Source organism: Ictalurus furcatus, chromosome 14, assembly GCF_023375685.1.
Source record: "Ictalurus furcatus strain D&B chromosome 14, Billie_1.0, whole genome shotgun sequence".
NCBI classification, from domain to species: domain Eukaryota; kingdom Metazoa; phylum Chordata; class Actinopteri; order Siluriformes; family Ictaluridae; genus Ictalurus; species Ictalurus furcatus.
The window spans coordinates 14592180-14608879 of NC_071268.1; the positions used below are offsets into that span (position 1 = coordinate 14592180).

The 16700-nt window shown below is 40.8% G+C and overlaps 1 protein-coding gene across 2 annotated transcripts in view; it reads right to left on the reverse strand.

The window, feature by feature from the left end:
• Positions 1–16700, reverse strand: part of furinb (furin (paired basic amino acid cleaving enzyme) b) — a 106271-nt gene that overhangs the window by 71571 nt on the left and 18000 nt on the right. For both annotated transcript variants that reach the window (XM_053642297.1, XM_053642296.1), the window contains exon 2: positions 13056–13326. In XM_053642297.1, coding sequence (XP_053498272.1) covers positions 13056–13232 — 177 coding nt within the window. In that variant the 5' untranslated portion in view covers positions 13233–13326. The remainder of the gene's footprint in view (positions 1–13055; positions 13327–16700) is intronic.

Below are 16700 nucleotides of genomic sequence, written 5' to 3' on the forward strand. Positions count from 1 at the left end.
GAACATTCTGGCTTCATGAAACATACCTCAAACAAATTAAATTAAATTGTTTTAATTAATGGCATTTTATTTCCAGATCTAGTAGAGGAACATGGACATGCCAATCAGCCTACCATGCATGTCTTTGGACTGGGGAGGAAACCTGAGTACCCGGTGGAAACTCCCGCAGCACGGGGAGAACATGCAAACTCCGCACACACAGGGCCGTGGCAGGAACGAACCTCCAACCCTGGAGGCGTGAGGCAAAAGTGCTAACCCCTAAGCCACCCTGCTGTAGATGGATAAAGCATATCTCTTTGTACAGAAATATGGCAGAAATTTGGTTTTATTTTGAAGTTAATTAAAGCAGGCTTTTAAGTCCAGTGAAAACAGAAATGTGCATGTGCCATTCGTTTAATGTTAATGTACATGGTACCTGTTCTGGTACCAGGGTTGCCAGATTCTGTGTATAATGTCAGCGTATTGCAGATATATACCATCATTCATAAATAAGCAGCACTTGTTCCCACAAAAAGCCTGAGAATAATGCTTGTGCCTTTTCCTCAAAATATTGGGCTGGTCTTTTTGTGCGTGTTTTTTTTCCCACACTTCTCTCACGCCTCTGAAGAAGTAGCTTCCACTTTATCACAAATCAGAAAGGCTACAAGGCCATAATATAAATTTGTATTTTGACTAGAAGATCAATGTATAATGCTTCCACCTTGCCATCTTGGGAACCTTGACTGTAGCAAAAATATTTCTGAATTGCATAGGTTTGATTGGAAAGGTGAAGTCAATGCAACAATGCAATGCAACACCAAAGGTAGATACCTTTGGTGTTGCAAGGGCATAAGACACATTCGAGGACCATGATGAAACAATAAAAATTATTTTAATTTAGCAATACATCAAGCAGTAAATATCAAACTTTCATAGTTTACATGATGGTAAATATAAAAGGCCTATTTATTGATCCCTCAAAATTCAATGGATTTAAAAAGCACCAGGCATATGTCCAAATCAAAACACTCCTTCGCTGTTCATGACAATAAATATTCACTGTATGACTGTATGACTCACTGCTCTATTTTTGGGCTCCTATAAGAGAAACGTGCCATCCTGAAACATGACATTTAAAGCCTTCTCCCTCCCAGTCATTTCTGCATATATTTTCTCTACCTGCCATCACCCAACATGGGACCAACAGCTCACTGCAATCACTCAGGGACTAATGATACTGTAATTATGGCCCTGAATAAACCCCTCCATCTTCTCTAGGAACCCATGTGGTTTGATGGAGAAAGACAAGAGCTTTTGGTGACCACTGACTCATATGCTAACCTGACCTTCCCTTTGCTCCCCTGCATCTAAGTGCAGAGCATGATGAAGACTTGGTCAAACTAGTCACACACACACACACACACACACACACACACACACACACACACACACGTACACGCACACACACGCGCATACACACAAACTAGCACTTCAGATATTTTTAGAATGTGTTTCTACTTTGCCTCTAATATATTCACACTAACTTGTCATTAAAGTCCCTTGATGGTAATCTGGCAAGATGAAGACCATCAGCAGCCCTCCAGGGTGAGTAAACCTTACGGTGGCTTCACATGCATGCATGCTTCACTCATGAACGACCATGTGGATACTTGATTGATGTTGCTTAGTAACAGGAGAGTGCAGGACCCGATTGTCCTTGCCTCGTAATGTGAATGGGTAGACCTCTAGGCACAGATACCATGCATAGGCATGACTCTTCGTTAAAGCAGCACACTGCAGATTTGCTCTGCATCACTTATAGTGGGTTCAGAGTTATTCAGATGCCTTCAGTGTTTGCAGTTTTTTATCAATTAATCTACATACAGTAATAATGCATATGATGTGCATTAGCCAGTTGATGAGCAGTACCTGGTTTTGTCAGACGTAGCGCTTGGAGATCAAAGAATTCAATTTTTGTCTCATCAGTCCAGATAATCTTTTCCCGCACGCTCTCAGAGTCCTTTAAATGCCTTCCATATGCCTTTTACTCCTGAGTGGCTTCTGTCCAGTGATTTTACTATAAAGACCTGATTAATGGACTATTTCTGATATGGTTGTCCTTCCATCAGGCTCTCCCATCTCTGTAGAGTTTCCATCTCCCATATCTGCAGACTTCTCAATCTATGTTAGGGTGGCCATTGGGTTTGTGGTTACCTGCATTACCAAGGCCCTTCTATCCCGGGTACTGAATTTGGCTGAATGACCAGCTGTAGGAAGAGTCCTGGTGGTTCAAACCTTCTTCCATTTCATCACTTCTAATGATGGAGTTCACTGTGCTCCAGGGAATATTCAAAACTTTACAAATGATTTCATACCTGGCCCAAATCTATGTCTCAAAACAATTTGATCACAGAGGTCTACAGTGTTCCTTTCACTTCATGGCTTTGTTTTTGGTCTGATATGCACTGTGAAATGTGGGACCGTATACATACAAGTGTATGCCTTTCTAAATTATGTTCAATTATCGGAAGTTGCTGCAGATGGACACCAGTCAAGATATCTCAAGATAATCAAAGCAAACAGGATGCACCTGAGCTCAAGTTGGAATGCCTTTAGCCAGAAGTCCAAATTCTTATGTAAATGAGAGCTGTTAGTTTTTAATTCTTAATAAATTTGCAAATAATTTCTAAAACCATGTTCACTTTGTCATTATGGGTTATTATTGTGTGGAGATTAATTGCAAAAAGTCCATTTAAAATTATATTGTAACATATTTCCATTTCAAGTAAAATTTATAACACAACAAAATATGCAAAAGCTGAAGTGGAATACATTACAAATCCATTATATTATGGCCTAATTCAAAAAATACAGAACAGCGACCGAAAATATGAATATTTCTCTCTGGAGGATATGAATAGGGCAATTATGTATTTTCCAATACAACATCCTAACATGGTTGACCACCCCTTCCAATTCCACAAAATGTTGCAACTAGGGTAACAACAGAAGGGAGATTTCTTAGACTGCTTCTAGTTCTCACAGGCTCAAAAGATTAAAAAAAATAAAGTACAGCTTGATGTGTCAGTGATGATACCATATATTACATGGCTTGTAAAAGTTCCAATCAGACATCTACTTCAGAAAGCTTCATAAACTTGTGGCCCAAACATCATTACCTCCGCTCATAAAATACTTCGATCCTCTAGTACATCTCTGGACAATGAGGTTTGAGCAAAGTTTTTTTTTCCAGTTCATGACACATACTGCATATAAAAAAAACTAAAAACTTTTGCAAAATGAGGCTTGACAATAGTTTGAGGAAAGCAGAAGATTAAAAAAAAGTTGATGACAGATAGAGAAAGACCTAAAAAAAAAAAAAAAAATTATGGCCTCCTATTTGTCATTACCTAGATCCTTCAAGCTGTCGGTACAGACTTCAAAAGCAGAATAGAGCTGTTTTAAGTGCATGTCCATTTGATTTCAGCTTTACAGAAATCTGTATCGTGCATAGCAGAAAACAGGCCGTTTATAATACACATTTTGTTGTTGGCATATTTGTCTGCACTGGAGTGGGATTGTATCTTAAATTGTACTTAATAAAGAAAAAGACCACACACAGAAACCTGTACTTCTGATAAAATACCCAGAAGAGGGGGAAGTCAGCTTTTTCCTCATTATCCTTATGGTGACTGTAATGAGGCCCTAAGGCTGTTACTGGTAGATTAGTTCAAGAAGACAACATGAACAGGAAATATAATGCTTATCTTGTCTTTGTCTATGTCTCTGTATACTGTAATATTACAGTTTCTCATCACAGGAACTAAAACACCCACAAAGTTTGGCCATATATTGTGTATAGACACAAAGAGTATAGTATACATAATTTTACTTTGAAACTAGCCATTAAAAGTGTTTAGATGAATTTGGAAATTAAAACGAACCTCATAGCTAATATTATTTTTATTTCTTCCATTATTTTGTTATCCTAATTTTGACAAAAAATCTTTGCTTTAGTTGTTTCTTTTTTCTTTCTTTCTGTCCTATTCAGGCTTGCTAATCACTGATTCAGTCACTGTTTATTTTTGCAGTTTCTTATTGTGTAATCGGTTTCTTATTGTGTAACTTGATAGTATAGTAGATTTCATATGTTTTGTTTGTTTTATGTGAACTGAAATGCCTGCTTTAATAAACACATTAATACCAGACTCTTTTGCAATTTCTAAATGCAAATTTGGCAATAACAGATTTAAAACAACAATATAACTGTAAAATTGCAGCAGTGGTAGTATTATACTGATATATAGTCCATTACAGTAAGTATGCTTTAAATATTAATTACAGTAACAACCTGACTACTTCACTACCAGTAAATGATTATAAATTTACAAGGTGCTTTTTACAGTCTATTGCCTAAATCAGGGGTATTCAGTCTTACCCGTAATGACACAATCTGGTTCCAGGTTTTTTTTTTTTTTCCAGTCGGATAGGAAAAACAGCTAAGATTGTTGTTTGAATAATAGTTGCTTGAAGTGAAATCAGGTATAACATCACACTGGCCCATTTTGCAGATTAGATTGAAAACCCCTGCCCTAAATCACAACATCCCATTTTCCTCGCTTTTTTATTTAATTACCCAAGCTAATCCAAGATTATTACATGTCTGCTTTTGTACAACGCAATAGTAGATCCCCAACCTTTTTTTTCTTCTCTGCTGGTCTTGGCAATATAAATTTCACCAGCATTAGGCACTTTACAAGGGGATAGACATTTCTAATTAAAATGTTAGCATGAGAATGGGAGACATTGCCATTGCCACCCACAGAATAACTGTAGATGGAATACTGCACATAAATTTGAGATGTTTTTTATTTTATATGAGTGAGTTCAAAACCGAGAGCTTTGCTTAATTGAACAGCAAAAGGCGTGCAAAAAAATAAACCAAAACATGGGCTGAAAACTTGAAATAGCAAGTTGAGCACAAACAGAGAAAACTTGCACAAGCACTATGATCTCCTGACTCCATTTTGGTATTCTGAAACCATAAACTAAACTTTAAACTACACTTCCATACCTTTTCCATTAGCCAATCACTGACTCGTTGATCATGATTTAGTGCCTTGAAATGAGCAGGTAATAAATTCAATAAACTCTAACAAGCTCTCAGGTGCATCTGAAAACCTGTAGTAGCGCCTTTAGACTTGTCACAATTAGTAAATCTGGCACACATCTTCTTATCTTGGATTTGAATGATGATAATTGACAAATAACTTTTGGACAGCTGTTCAGTTACAGCATCATTACCTTTTAATGAGAGAGAAACTAAGTTAAATATTATTTTTTAAAGTTAATGTTATTTGTTGGTTAGCTCCATATAAAACATAACTATAAATACTTGTGCTGTTCATACTCATGGTGTCATGAAATTGTGGAATTGTTCATGGTCAAATATACTGAGGTATTTTCCCCTCAAACCACCTACGGTAACTAAAAGGAACAATCTTTTAATTGTTCCTAAATAAAATACTTGCCTTCCTAGTCACTTGCTTTATTCTGGTCTTATAATACAACCCCAATTCCGAAAAAGTTGGGACAGTATGGAAAATGCTAATAAAAACAAAGAGGAGTGATTTGTACTTTGACTTGTATTTAAACAAAAATATATAACAACAAGGTATTTGATGTTTTACCTAATCAACTGCATTTTTTTTTTTTAAGATAAACATTTATTTTGAAATTGATGCAAGCAAAACCTTCTATTGTCCACAATGTAATTAAAAGTTTCAAGGAATCTGGTGAAATCTTGGTGCGTAAAGGGCAAGGCCGAAAACCACTTCTGAATGCACGTGATCTCCGATTCCTCAGACAACACTGCCTAAAAAAACCGTCATGAGTCTGTAATGGATATCCTGACATGGGCTCGGGAATACTTTTGTAAACCTTTGTCAGGCAACACCATTCGCCGCTGCATCCACAGATGCAAGTTAAGGCTTTACTATGCAAAGCAGATACCATACAGCCATACAAAACAGCCGTCGTGTTCTCCAGGCCAAAAGGACCATCCAAGCTGTTATCAGCGTCAGGTCCAAAAGTCAGCATCTATCATGGTATGGGTGTGTGTCAGTGCTCATGGCATGGGTAACTTGCACATCTGTGAGGGCACCATTAATGCAGAAAGATATGTACACATTTTGGAGCAACATATGCTGCCATCCTGAGCAGGACAACCCCAAACCACATTCTGCCTGGATTACAAGCACATGGTTGCGTAAGCAGAGAGTGTGGGTGCAAGCATGGCCAGCCTGCAATCCTGACCTGTGTCCGATTGAGATTGTGTGGTGCATTATGAAGCACAAAATAAGGCAACGAAGGCCCCATACAGTTACACAGCTGAAGAAATGCATAATGGATAAATGGGGGAAAATTCCGCTTGCTAAACTTAACCGACTGGTGTCTTAACCAACAGTGGCCAAACGCCCAAAAAGTGTTCTTAAAGGAAAAGGTGATGTTACACAGTGGTAAATAGTCAACTGTCCCAACTTTTTTTTTATAAAGTGTGGCAGTCACCAGATTTGAAATGTGTATATATTTTCAAAAATAAATAAAATTCACAGTAAAACATCAAATAATAAGGTGTTTTCAATATAGTACAGGGTGAATGTAATTTTTAAAAGACTCATCAAAATGCATTTTCCATACTGTCCCAACTTTTTCGGGAACTGGGGTTGTATATTCTTTAGCTCCCTTTTGCCAGAGTTAAGGAGATATCAGTGGATTCTGAATTGGAAAAGAAAGCTGTATTCAGTTCCATTTCTCCCTTTGCTATGTTTCTTCTACAGACTTTTTGCCTATTATTCAGTCTATCATGCATATCTGATAAAAATACTCTCTCTGTCGGACCTGCCATTTAATGTTTTCTCTTTCCATTTCAGAAATATTTAAAAATGACAACATTTCCAGTACTAATGAATTTCCAGTGCAATGTTGCCAGATATTTGGCTCCAGGGAAATGCCACAGAGCTGGCACCATAGATTAGGATGTCATACAGCTGTACTTTTAAGGTCATTGTGAGAAAAAAAAAAGTTTTTAATATCACTTTGAGGGAAACAAATGGAAAGTGGAATGAGAGAAAGAAAGAAAACACTGCTATATGTAGTCAGGAGCTCATCTCTGAGCTTACAAGCTGTTCCAAATGATGAGATGAATTACCCAAGGTGGCATTCCACCAGATTTCACACAAATTGCTCTGGTTTGCAACTGGCGGGTCACTGTTCATTGCATATCAATGGGGAAGCAGAAGAAGCATAACCGTCAGCTTTATTCATTAAAGAAAAAGAAGAAAATACAACAAAGACATAAGCTCACATTATTATGCATGCTTATACATGCAGACAGGGGCACACATGCACACAAACACACACACACACACACACACACACACACACACTTCATTAAGCATTCTATCCACAATGCTGACAAAACATTCTGACAGGGAGGGAGAATGTAGAAAGGTGCATAGGCTTTAAAGCCAGGCTGTGTGAGTATATGTCAAAGTGACAAGTCTTGTGTCCTTATTTTATTTGTAAAAAAAAAAAATACTTGTGTTTGCTTCACGAGGTTCAGTTTTAGCAGTTGTACTACAGTATACTACAGTATATACAGTATCTCACAAAAGTGAGTACACCCCTCACATTTTTGCAAATATTTGATTATATCTTTTCATGTGACAACACTGAAGAAATGACACTTTGCTACAATGTAAAGTCCAACTTGATGTACAATGTAAAGTCCTACAATGTACATCCTACTGGACCTCTCTGCTGCTTTCGACACTGTGAACCATCAGATCCTCCTGTCAACTCTCTCCAGCCTGGGCATCACTGGAACGGTTCTGTGATGGGTGGAATCCTGTCTCTCTGACAGATCCTTCAAGGTATCATGGAAGAGAGCTATTTCTGAAACTCAGCAACTCACAACTGGCGTTCCACAGGGGTCAATTCTGGGTCCACTCCTCTTTTCTATCTACACTACATCTCTAGGCAGGTGATTGAATCTCATGGCTTCTCATATCATTGCTATGCTGATGACACCCAGCTCTATTTGTCCTTCTAGCCTGACGATCCATCCGTCTCTGCAAATATCTCTGCTTGCCTGTCGGACATCTCGGTCTGGATGAGGGAACACCATCTTATGCTCAACCTGGCAAAATCTGAGCTTCTCGTCATCCCAGCCTGTCCCTCAATCAACCACAACCTCACTGTACAGCTCAGCTCAACCACACTCAAGCCAACCAGGACGGCCAGGAACCTTGGGGTGATTCTTGATGACAGCTTGACCTTTACAGACCACATCTCAACAACTGCACGGTCCTGTAGGTTCATCCTGTACAACATCAAGAAAATCCGACCCTACCTCACCAAACAGGCTACACAGATACTAGTCCAGGCTCTTATTATCTGTTATCTCAAAACTGGACTACTGCAACTCACTACTTTCGGGCCTCCCAGCCAGCTCCATCAAACCCCTTCAGGTGATTCAGGATGCTGCAGCACGCCTCGTCTTCAACCAGCCCAAGAGAACCCATGTCACACCCCTCTTCATCTCCCTCCATTGGCTTCCTGTAGCTGCCCGCATCAAATTCAAGGCCTTGATGCTCACCTACAAGACCTTGTCTGGAACAGCACCCTCCTACCCCAACTCTCTCCTGAAGGCTTACGTTCCCTCACGCAATCTGCGATCGATTAGCGACTGACGTTTAGTAGTTCCCACTCAGCGTGGCGCAAGGTCCCTTTCCAGAACCGTCACACTAACTGTTCCTCAGTGGTGGAATGAACCTCCAACCTCAATCCGGATCCCAGAATCTCTCACCATCTTCAAAAAACAGCTAAAGACCCAGCTCTTCCGTGAACACCTAACCAACTCATAAAAAAAAAAAAATAATAAATAAAAAATTGCACTTACACCTCTACTCTGTGCACTTTGCTTCTTCTGGAACTCAATTAACAGATCCTGTATGGTAGCACTAATTATATTGTTCTCTGCTTGATATATCGCTTTGCTTGTATTTTTCTCATTTGTGAGTCACTTTGGATAAAAGCGTCTGCTAAATGAATAAACATAATGTAATGTAATGTATTGTAAAGTAGTGAGTGTACAGCTTGTATAAGAGTGTAAATTTGCTGTCCCCTCAAAAAAACTCAACACACAGCCATTAATGTCTAAACCGCTAGCAACAAAAGTGAGTACACCCCTAAGTGAAAATGTCAAAATTGTGCCCAAAGTGTCAATATTTTGTGTGGCCACCATTATTTTCTAGCACTGCCTTAACCTTCTTGGGCATGGCGTTCACCAGTGCTTCACAGGTTGCCACTGGAGTACTCTTCCACTCCTCCAATGACGACATCACGGAGCTGGTGGATGTCAGAGAACTTGTGCTCCTCCACCTTCCATTTGAGGATGCCCCACAGATGCTCAATAGGGTTTAGGTCTGGAGACATACTTGGCCAGTCCATCACCTTCACCCTCAGCTTCTTTAGCAAGGCAGTGGTCATCTAGGAGGTGTGTTTGGGGTAATTATCATGCTGGAATACATGCTGCGATCATGCTTTGCTTCAGTATGTCACAGTACATGTTGGCATTCATGGTTCCCTCAATGAACTGTAGCTCCCCAGTGCCGACAGCACTCATGCAGCCCCAGACCATGACACTCCCACCACCATGCTTGACTGTAGGCAAGACACACTTGTCTTTGTACTCCTCACCTGGTTGCCACCACACACGCTTGACACCATCTGAACCAAATAACTTTATCTTGGTCTCATCAGACCACAGGACATGGTTCCAGTAATCCATGTCCTTACTCTGCTTGTCTTCAGCAAACTGTTTGCGGGCTTTCTTGTGCGTCATCTTTAGAAGAGGCTTCCTTCTGGGATGACAGCCATGCAGACCAATTTGATGCAGTGTGCGGCGTATGGTCTGAGCACCGAAAGGCTGACCCCCACCTTTTCAACCTCTGCAGCAATGCTGGCAGCACTCATACATCTATTTCCCAAAGACAACCTCTGGATATGACGCTGAGCACGTGCACTCAACTTCTTTGGTTGACCATGGCGAGGCCTGTTCTGAGTGGAACCTGTCCTGTTAAACCACTGTATGGTCTTGGCCACTGTGCTGCAGCTCAGTGTCAGGGTCTTGGCAATCTTGTTATAGCCTAGGCCATCTTTATGTAGAGCAACAATTCTTTTTTTCAGATCCTCAGAGAGTACTTTGCCATGAAGTGCTATGTTGAACTTCCAGTGACCAGTGTGAGGGAGTGTGAGAGCGATGACACCAAATTTAACACATCTGCTCCCCATTTACACCTGAGACCTTGTAACACTAACAAGTCACATGACACTGGGGAGGGGAAATGGCTAATTGGGCCCAATTTGGACATTTTCACTTAGGGGTGTAGACACTTTTGTTGCTAGACATTAATGGCTGTGTGTTGAGTTTTTTTTGAGGGGACAGCAAATTTACACTGTTACACAAGCTGTACACTCACTACTTTACATTGAAGCAAAGTGTCATTTCTTCAGTGTTGTCATATGAAAAGATATAATCAAATATTTACAAAAATGTGAGGGGTGTACTCACTTTTGTGAGATACTGTAGACCAAAAATAGCATGCAGATTTTATGGGCCTTTTTTTCTTATTCTTTCCCTTTTTCATCACAGCATATTTTCTCATTATGTATTAGTGGTGAAGACTGTGGCGCACTCTCTGGTCTACCACAGCTGGAATGCTCTTATGTATTCAGATTTTGACTGTTCATCTATTCTTTTATTGCCCACTCAATTCCAGAAGTCCAATAACTGCTGTTGAATTCTACAATCAGATGGGAAGATATGTGTGTGTAGTTTACCTGTAGTAGACTACATTTTTGCCAGCAGAACAAACACAGTACCAGAGCTGAATTTTAATGCAAATATTGATTTCTTCTAGGCCTATCTACTATTTGTTATAAGTGTCCTGGGTAGTACATATTAGAAATGCCTGTTTATGTCTACAGTATTGTAAATGAGGCACACAATTTGTTCAGCTTAGCTTGAACTCATAACAAAAACGCAAAGAAAGAAAGGTGAAAAAAGAAAAGGAGGATGAAAACAAGAAGAAAGAGCAAATAAACGGCTATTAATAAACTATCAGACAGTTTGGAAAGCTCCCAGATGGCAGCAGTGTGATGGCAGCAGGGAGGGTTGCTCTGGTGGAGTGTGGTGGGATTGGTATTAATACAGTAAGAGGTGTTTCTGGATGTGACAGGTCTCTCTGCCACTCTCCTCACACATACAGGCTATTCTCAGTTCTGAACAGGAGGTCAATCAGATGAAGAACATTCAAACATGTCAGCCATGATTTCTGTTGCTCCAAAACTATGCAGCTAATGCCAGAATTACAGGAACAGGAGCACACAATAGAAACACTGTTCATTAGATCATAAGAACATGGGTAAGCTGAAATTCATTTTCTCAGTTGTCTATTGGTTATACATGTGTATACACTCTTGTACATGTTTATACATGAGGACAGATAAGTGGGAGAAAAGAGGTAGAACCTTACAGTCAGAAAAAATAATGAAGTCAGAGTAATGAAGAGGCTCCCTCTGACTGTTTCATCTGTGCATGTTAGAGGAATGCAGTCATGTTAATATACACATACACACAGGCACACATGCACACAAGCACACACATGCACAGACACACACACACACACACACACACACACACACCAGCCTTGAAAATTTAGCTAGATCTAAATATACATGCACTGAATATAGCTATATTTAGGTAAGGGATGGTTATGTTACATATTTATTAAGTATCATGATTTAGAATAAAAACAACTAATCAGCTCCTACTTTGAACAATAAACAAACAAGACATATAAGATTAAACAAAGTGGAAGAAAGAACCTGCTACTTCTAACAGTACATTATGATATTTAATAAGGACGAAACACGCCTTTTATCAAAAAGAGTTATTCAGTGCATTATTATTCAATTCAGTGCATTACTACATATTATATGTTAGTATATTATAAAAATCTTATACATCATACTTTCCTCACCATGCAAAGGTCATCAATGCATGTATACCATTAATTTATTATTATTTTTTTTTTCTTTTCTGAATCTTCCCATGCATGCAAACGTAACCATATAGTGAAGCAAATCCTCTGAATTGAAATGATTTCTGCTGATATAGCCATGGACATGACTATGCTACGTACTATGTCTATGACCAGTTAGCATTCCAATTCATCCCAAAGGTGTTCAGTGGGGTTGGGGTCAGGGATTTGTGAAGGTCACTTGAGTTCTTCCATTCCAACCTTGGCAAACTATGTCTTCATGGACATCACATTGTGCACAGTGGCATTGTCATTCCAGTAAAAGGAAATCTTAAAGCTACATCATACAAAGACATCCGAGACAATTGTGTGCTAAATTTGTGGCAACAGTTTGGGGAAGGCCATCATATGGGTGTGATGGTCAGGACATACTTTTGAGTGCCGTTTTGGCAAAAATTAATATTCTTTGAAAATCATTAATTTTTCTTGTCAAAGACTTCACATATTTTCACATAATATAAACTGAATCATTTATTATTAATGAAAGAACTATGAGAAAATATCATGATATGAAAATATCAGCCAGTTAATGTGACACCTCACTGGCATATAGCCTAGATATAGTTTTGTTTTTCCTCTGTTGTTTTCCAATGTTACTAGGCAAGTACAGTCTGCAAAGAATAAGGGTTCACTCTATTTTATACAGAATTAAAGTTGGAATAAGATTCTAATTACTGCAGCAGACTTAAATATGTTGCATTAACAATGCTAATGAGTGCTAAAATAAAAATATCTTTCTCTCTCAAAATGTGCTGCACACTGCAAACTGCATGCTAATCACAATGTGAGCTACACTACCTCCAGAGACAGTTGGCTAATTTAAACATATTCTGATTTCTGTGTCCTTATTGATTTTTCCTGAAGTGGTCAAAATTTAGGTTAGAATGATCCATCACTGTTCCCACTCACATTGCCGTGGTTGATGAAGTTGTGCTTGTGGGCGATACGCTGGGCCTCCTCCTTGCCTCCATGGATGTGAATGGCCCATGAATTGGTGTATACGCCTCGGCTGGATGCAGATTGTACCATCATGCTCAGGAGCAGCAGGCTGGTTCTGAGCTGCAGTAGGAGCCAACGGACCTCCATTAACGTCACTACAGCAGGTCTGAGCACTCTATGTGTGTTTCTGAGAGAATCTGTCACTCTGGATTACATGGGCCAAATGGAAATGTGTCGAGACCTAGAGTAGACAAAGCAGAGAGCTTAGAACTGAGCCTTATACAGATGGACAAATACAGCTATTTTAACAGAACAACCCCCATGATAACCACAACCATAAAACAGCTATGAAGAAAAATATTTTGTTGTAAGAATGAGGCTGAGAAAGCTTGTGTGTGGCCTTGAACTGTTAACAAAATACTATTGTATTTGCCCAACTATCCATCCATACAATACCTCTGTAACCAGGATAAGAAAAACAACTCAATCTATACTAGAGTATAATGAGCAGTAAAGTATTAAATCTTGCACATAGAGACCAAGATTTGCTTGCTAACTGGGGGAAAACATCTTTTACAGATACTTTGATTTCTTCAAGGTTATCTGCCATTTCAGAGCAAGTAAATGACTGAAAGCAAGAGATCAAACAACAAAATTAGAAAATGCTTGCTTGGCTTTTTCCTAGAATCCATAAAACACAAAGAACATGCAGCATATTTGTGAATGTTATCTGTTTAAAAAATAACCTATTGCTGTGACAGTAGCTGTAATACAGTGAAACTGTCAGTGAAAACATATTGCTAGTAGCTGTGTTGTTCAACCACAGATGCTGTAATCAGTTACCAAAAAAAGATGGATTAGTTGGACTGGTTGTTTGTTGATTGATACTGGCCTTTCTTTGATGTAAAATCTATTTGATGAAGCTGCAAAAAAAAGCTAAATAAAAATGTTAAATAAAATGTTCATTCACATCGTTTTTGTCTGCCATAAACAACAAGCAATGAGAATGTAATATTTAGTTTACTTAAAATTCTTGACATCGGGTATATAAATAAAAGTTGTCCATGTAGGATAAAACCAAACCAAAGAAAAAGTTACAGAAACCAAAAAATGAAAAATTAAATTAAGGTTCTGTATTTTCTGCTCATGCTCTCTTGTACTTGCTCCAGGGAAGCTTTCTGCAGGATCATGGCACAGATGAAATGTTGTTAGATTCAAGCAGGTCTATAGAGACTAGGTGGGTTATGCTGAATATGGAACAAGCTCATTGTTTCCCCCAGAGCCCACTGCAAAGTTGTACATCTCTCTACAAGACAAACCCCACCCCACCCCCCTTTCCCCCCCCAAAAAGCAAAAAACCAGAGGCTGAATAACAAGCTGCCCTAGGGTCCAATTTCTGCAACATCTTAGATAAAGAGAAACTAGTGCCTGTACGTTTTCATTCATACTGAACAACATGTGCATGTCCTTTCAACCTATTTATCCAAGACTTTGTTAGAAAATTTGTCAAAATCAACAAATAACGCTCATTAAAGTATTGTGCCCCTTGTAGCCCATTGTGCATTTATTTCAGAAACATGTGCAGAGATAGAATTAACGTGAATAGCACAGCAGTGTGTAAATGGTACAAAACGGTGTGATGGTAAAAAACAGAACAGTGTAGCATTCAGAAAATAAACAAACTGACATCTGCAATCTGTATTGCTGTGCTCATTAAGTTCAGGTAGTGTGCAGTGAGCTGAAAGAGAAAAGTAAGCTGCCTGCCCATCAGTGAAACTCTCAAGACAACAGAGAATGCTGAATGATTGCAAAAGAGTAGCGAGACAGCAAATGTGCAGAAACTGGAAAAAAAAAAATCAGATAATGAAATAGGTAACAAGTTCATTGTGCGTTTTTTCTTCTTCTAGCGTGGAAGTCCTTACGCAGGCCTGCGTCCAGAATGTCTCGGGCTGGGACCCAGCACTGTTCCTCTGGTCCATACCCCTCCCAGTCTACCAGATACTGAAGTCCCCCTCTCCTCCATCTGGAGTCTAAAATGTCGCGGACGCGGTAGGCTGGGCGGCCTTCTATCTCCAACGGTTCCGGTGGGGAATCCTCCGGCACTGCTGTGGCCAAGGGGCCTGAGATCACAGGTTTGAGAAGTGAGACTGTGTCTCAGAAGGTCCAGACGATACGTGACTTCATTAATTTGCCTCAGAATTTGGAAGGGCCCGATATACTTCGGTTGAAGTTTTGTGCCCGTGAGGGGTCTCAAATCTCTTGTGGAGAGCCACACCCTGTCCCCGGGTCGATAAATAGGGTGAGCCCTCCGGCGCTGGTCGGCCTTTCGTTTAGCGATGTGGGACGCCTGCACCAGCTGTTGATGGGCACGCTCCCAGACCTGTTCACTTCGGCGGAACCACTCATCCACTGCTGGCGAGTCCGTGTGAGACGCGTTCCAGGGGAATAATGGCGGTTGGTGACCCAAGACACACTGGAACGGGGTGAGCTGGGTGGCGGAATGCCGTAGCGAGTTCTGGGCGTATTCCGCCCATGGTAGGTGCTGACTCCAGTCCCCTGGGTTGGCAGAGCAGTAAGTCCGAAGGAACCGTATGACTTCCTGGTTGGCCCGTTCTGCCTATCCGTTAGCCTGGGGGTGGTAACCGGATGTGAGATTAATGGCGACCCCCATCTTCTTCATAAAGCTGGCCCAAACCCGCGACGTGAACTGTGGCCCCCTATCAGTCACAATCTCCTTGGGGATGCCAAAGTAGCGAAAGACGTGTTGAAACAGGAGCTCTGCCGTGGTGAAGGCAGATGGGATGGCTGGTAATGGAATTAAGCGCAGGGACTTTGAGAACTGATCTACAACCACCAGTATCGCGGAGTTCCCCTGCGACTTCGGCAAGTCGGTTATGAAATCGAGGGCCAGATGGGACCACGGACGTTCAGGTATGGGTAAGGGCACCAACTTCCCAGCCGGGAGCGCACGTGGGCCCTTGGACTGAGCGCAAGAGGAACACGAGGATACGATGCGCTGAACCTCTCTGGGCATGTTGGGCCACCAGTACTTCTCGGCCAGCAGTTGGTAAGTGCGGCGGGCCCCCGGGTGGTCCGTGGCCAAAGTCGTGTGGGCCCAGGTGATGAGTTCGAGACGGTACCGCTTAGGCACAAACTGTTTGTCAGGAGGACAGGCTGCTGGGATTCTTGCGCTGGGAATACGGGCTAAGTTCTGTGCTAGGGGCCACTCCAGGGCGCCCACTATGCAGGAGGGAGGCATAATGTAACTCTGTTTCTCTGTCGGCCGCTCTGGGGCATAAATGCGAGACAGAGCGTCGGCCTTTGTATTCTTTGAACCAGGTCGGTAAGACAGGGTGAACTGGAACCTGGAGAAGAATAAGGACCAGCGGGCTTGGCGAGGAGTGAGCTGTTTGGCAGTTCGTAGATATTCCAAATTCTTATGGTCCGTGAAGATAACAAATGGGTGTACTGCCCCCTCCAACCAGTGTCTCCACTCTTCTAGGGCCAGCTTGATGGCCAGAAGTTCACGGTTCCCCACATCATAGTTGCGCTCTGCTGGCGACAACTTCCGGGAAAAAAAGGCCACGGGGTGTAACTTGGGACTCTTGCCAAACC